The 5,262-nt window shown below is 47.5% G+C and overlaps 1 protein-coding gene across 1 annotated transcript; it reads right to left on the bottom strand.

Moving 5' to 3' along the window:
- Positions 1–315: 315 nt before the first annotated feature.
- On the bottom strand, positions 316–1,143 carry LOC109179474. Its single transcript, XM_019328961.1, has one exon. It carries the CDS (start codon positions 1,141–1,143, stop codon positions 316–318), a length of 828 nt encoding a protein of 275 aa, XP_019184506.1.
- Positions 1,144–5,262: the final 4,119 nt, after the last annotated feature.

The raw sequence follows: 5,262 nt of genomic DNA, 5'->3' as shown, positions 1-5,262 counted from the left end.
GCGATGACTAGGGCGTCACGATGCGGCATCTCTCCTGTAGGCAGATCTTTGTCGGTGAACGTGATGGGCTCTCGGCAAATCTTCTTTGAACCTTCCTCTCGCCCGTACATTGTCCCTACATACAACTGTCGGGCCCAAGCTTTTCTAGTATTTGCCGAGTCGCCTCCTTCTGGTCCGCCGATTATTATGTTAATGACCGGCTTCTGTCGCCACTGGGCCTCGTCTTCCTCGGTCGCAGGCTGTTTGCCGCGACTATTTTCCACTGCTGCTGCATGGTCACCGTCCTCCCGGGCCGCTGACCTTCTCCCCCACTGGTTAGGAGGCGGGGTCCCTTGCTGGCTCTTCGTTCGCCACGCGCTCCTCAATTGGGGGAGGCGGAGGAGGTGCGGCTGCTTGTATCTCGTGCACCGGATGTTGAGGAGTCGGCCTATAGGGATGGATGACGGGCCTGTCGTAGGGGCGCCTGACTTCAGGTTGCCTAGGCGCTTCCGGGCGTCTTTCCTTAGTCTCTACGCGGGTTCTCTTTCCGCTGGCGGAACCTCCGACCTCGCGCTGTCGCTTGTGTTTCATTGCCTGCTCCGTGTTAGCTCTTTCATTGGCCATATGTATGGCTTCTGCGTAGGTGGCTGGTCGGTTGTCACGTAGGTCGCGATATAATTGCCCGGACCGTAAAGATTCGATGAAGAAGGTGAGGGCGGTCTGGTCCTCGACCTCCTCGATAGACTGGATTTCCTTTTTCCACCGGGCCAAGTAGGTTTTAAGGGATTCGCCCTCCTCTTGATGAACGTCCCCCAGATGGGTCAAATCCTTTTGTGGCTTGATGTTGGCCACGTAGTGACTCATGAAGCGATCGGCCAGCTCTTCAAAGTTGCGTATCGATCCCGGGGGCAGAGCTACCAACCATCTCTGCGCCGGTCGTTTTAGTGTCGGTAAAAAAGCGCGACACATGATAGGGTCCTGGACCCCTAGTACCTGCATCTTAGCCTGATAACTCAAAAGGTGCTCTCGCGGATCGCCGGATCCGTTAAAGGTGGCCTGTTCCGGGAACTTGAAGTCGCCGGGTACTTTGTAAGACATGATCTCGGAGAAAAAAGGCAAAGCTGTGAGCAACGTTCGCCCAGGGGATTTGGTCCTTCCTTCCATTTGCTCCTTCAGATTTCGCACCTCTCGGGCCAGTTGAGCCACATCCTCGTCATTTTGCTTGTGATTCCCGGTGGATTCCGTGCTTTCGCCGGCCTCTGATTCGGCCGGTTGGTCATTGTTACGTCTAGGCCGCTCGGACCGTCGCGCTCGAGTCCTAGTTCTTCTAGTATGAGCTCTTTCTCGGATAGCCTCTCGATTTTGTGGTCCCACCGGTACGCGACTGGGCTCTCTCTCTCCCAGTCGCTCTCTCGCGGATTGTCGCGCAGTATCCGGACCGAGCCTGGAGTAGACCGATCGTACTGGCACACTTTCCGCTCATCGATCTCCCTGCCTGCCTTTCCTGGATCTTTGGGGCGGTTGCTGATTGCGGGGCGGCGGTCGCGAGGCCGACCGTTCCCCCATTCCCCGATTTTCTGCGGCGATAGCCCGCCCGAGGGCTCGGATTTGTTCGGGAGTGAATGCCATCAGGGCTGTTGGCCGGTTCAAGGGTGCCGACTCATTCTCTTGGCTTTGGGCGTTTCGTTGATTCAATTTCTCTCTCAAGTCGATTTCGGGAGCATTATTGCGGTTATTCGCCTGGCTCCTTCCCTCCGACATGCTGCGAAGCTCTTATCTCTCTGCAATGTCTTTGCTTGTCTCGTGCACTCGCCTGCTCAGAAAAGCACGCGGCTCGTGGGTTCGATCCCCACGGACAGCGCCAGTGTTGGTTTTAGGATTTCTGGGCCCAGGGAGGTCCAACACAACCTTAGTTGGTGGATACACCTTTCAACAAAGCTGCTAAAAATAGAATAAAAATAAGTAGTTGTAGTGAACATGTTTCTTTATTCTCTTGGCATGGACTCGCCCCGTTTACAAGGGTGGAGGGGCCTTTATATAGTAGACTCATCCCTCCTCCGAGTTGATGTACATTGAAGACTGCTTTTAAGTCTAATTATACCTCGGGGCCGTTGGATGCCCGTTACCGGGTCGGCCAACGGCTCCTTGGGCTTCTCTAACGGTTCGCTTGGCCGAGCCCTTTGAATGTCGTAATGAATGCTTCCCAACGGCTCTAAGCCGAGTATCCTCCTTAGCCGGGGCCTGGGTCGACTCCTGGACTCGGCCCAGGCCTACACCGGGCCTTACCACTGACCCATACCCTCACTTTCTGGGCCGCTATCTACCCATTCTGGGCCTTCTTCCGTTCTGAGCGTCTTTTCTTGGGCCGGGGTCCTCACCCCATCAATTATAACAGTCGTATATATCTAATTTTTTTTTTTTAAAAAAATAACAAAATATATTAGAAGACGGTTAATTAAAAAATCGTCGTATATTAAGTCACGTAGTATACCATCTTATCTTACTCTATGTATAATATAGAGTTAATTCCGCCAGATGTCCCTCGTTTTTTGTGCCAATTTTAAATTTCGTTCTAGACTATTGTTTTTGACATTTAACATCCACACTATTATTTTTTGGACACTTTTAGTCCTTCTCATGACTTTCTCTATTTTTAATAAGGGCATTTTTGTCTCTTCATATATTTCTTTTGTTATTTTTAAGGTTTCAACCGGTTTAATTGGTTTAGGACTTTAGGTAACCGCTGATTTTTAGTAATCATATTTTTCAACCGGTTTTAGTAAAGTCCTAACCCAATTACACTGGTTGAAACCGGAAAAATTACAAAAGAAAATATGAAGAGACAAAAATGTCCTTACTAAAAATAGAAAAAATCATGAGAAGGACTAAAAGTGTCCAAAAAATAATAGTCTGGGATGTTAAATGAAAAAAAACGATAGTCTGGGATGTTAAATGAAAAAAACGATAGTCTGAGACTAAATTTGGAATTGCCACTGATAGATACCCCGATTAGCCGCCTGGACGGGAAGATCAAGTAAGGCAGCCGGGTCAAAGCATGGCTCAATAATTTGCGTAAAGGGGATCTTCGGGACCCTTCTCGGTCATCCTATAAGACGTTTGACGACAACAGTTGCTCATCCTTCGGCAATCGAAATCTCAGCAGCCGGAGAGTCCCCATGCGAGGCTCGGTTGGGCGACCAGCCTCAGTAGTCGGCGTGTCTCCGGTTGAATACCCCAGTGAATTTATGTGGACGACCAGGCTACGCGGGTGGTGTGTCCCCGACCAAGCACCGTCCTAAACCCAGGCTGAGACCAGGCTACGAAGGCGAAGTATCCTCGCCTGGGGGCGATGGCCCCCGAAGAGGCTTCATGGCAGCCAGGCATTCCTAACTGAGCGCGTACCCGGAAACTAACATCAGCGGATCCTACAGAAGCAGTCTCTGTTCATTTAAGTAGCTTCCTTAATTAGTCTAGACAGTTTATGTTAATAAGTAGATGGCTGCATCAGCCTTACGTCAGCCCTACCTGTCTCTAGGCTTGACCTTACGTCAACCCTACTTACCATATACGAGCCTCGAGCTCATATATAAATATCCCCCTGGGATCACCATGTATCGGATCAGCACTTTTAAGGGCGAACCTCTAGAGAAATGATATTGCATTATTCTCTCTCTCTTTTAGATACTTTATCTCTTGTTTTCATCATCTCGCAAGCACATCTTTCGTTAGTGTTGGCCTGCCGAACGGCCATCGAGGTTGTGAAAATCAACATTGGCATCATCCGTGGGGATCGATACAAAAGGTCCCGTTTCTAAGCCCTACTGATGGCACGTACAAGACGTAGCAATCACAACACCGGTCCCAACTGTAACAACCCAAAAATTTAATTTTCTAAATTCTGTTTTAAGAATTTCAAAATAGCCATTTTTTCAGTCTCACAAAATTTTTGCGATAAACACGATGTTTGAATAAATTATTTTGAGTGACTTTTAAATAAATTCAACACCGAAAACTATCTGTTTCTAAAAATCCTAAGTTTCTGGGTACATTACGTGCCAAGTTTTGAACTGAAAATTTATTTTGAGTGAAACCGGGAGAAATCTGAGAAGCCTAAATCAAGTGTTTATCTAGAAATCATTTTTAGGAAATTCATTTTTAACCCCAAACTATTTTAAATCTTGATTCTAGACCTTGGTTCATGAAGCATGGTGGACCACAAGCATACAAACACCTCGTATGATTCAACCTTTTAGCCAAGCTTTTACATTTCTACCCTCCACCAATCATTGTGTATCTTCCTAGGGTTTTGAACCCATATAAAAGGAATAGTAAGCCTTTGTTTTCTCCTGATTCCACTCTTGGCTTCCCCAAGCCTTGAGCTCTGCAAGAACAAAGGGAAATCACAGTAAGTTTCATAGCTCATCTTAGCATTTCATTTCTTCTAGCATTCCTTCCTAGCTTTCATCTTTGAGAACTTAGTCTTAAGGTTGTTGTATGGTTTGTTTGAGATGTTTAGGAGGTGAAGGATGGTGTAGCTAGCTTGGGAAGAAGGTGAAATCCCAACAAAAGGAGGAATATACAAAGGTATAACCCCATGGACTCCCATAAGTTTATTTTGGATTCTGTGAAGTCCATTTAGTGGTTGAAATGCTTAGAAATGCTAGATTTTGGTTGTGTTTGAGCTAGTAAGTGATCTATTGTTGATCTATGATGTGTTGTTGATGATTTGGGAGTGTTTGATTGCCTGAAATTGCATTACAGGTGAAGAAGAATCTCACTGGTGCACAAGACAGTGTGCACCAGATGAGATACGGGACGAGACAACGGCCCTAGGCAGGGACCGTTGGCAAGCCCCGTGGAGGAGCGGCCCTAGGGCACGGCTCAGGGCTAGAGCCGTGGCCCTAGGCCGCTGCTGGGCGGATCCAGGCAGCGGGGCTCCTCAAGCCTCGCCACAAGCCCCATTAGGCAATAACTGTGCAGTGGTCGGGCCCTTGTGACTCAGCTACATGTCGTTTCAGACAGGGACTCGCGGGCCTTGAGGCTCGGACACTCGGGATCTTCACGACGCACGAGTAGAATTTGATTTCATTGAATTTGGAGTAGAAATGAGTAAATTACAAAAGAATTTGTGATGTTTTAAGCTATAGAAGTTGTCTCGAACATTTACAGTGAATGAAAATGTAAAGTGTTTGGTCTTGGCTATTTGTTTGAGAAGCATGACAATTATATGATTGTTAGATTAAGAAGTATGATCAATATTTGATAAGTTATGCTAGAAAATCA

The sequence above is a fragment of the Ipomoea nil genome, unplaced genomic scaffold (genome assembly GCF_001879475.1).
Source record: "Ipomoea nil cultivar Tokyo-kokei standard unplaced genomic scaffold, Asagao_1.1 scaffold0925, whole genome shotgun sequence".
NCBI lineage: Eukaryota > Viridiplantae > Streptophyta > Magnoliopsida > Solanales > Convolvulaceae > Ipomoea > Ipomoea nil.
The sequence above is the reverse complement of the archived record's forward strand: the minus strand, read 5'-3'. Positions and strand labels throughout refer to the sequence as shown.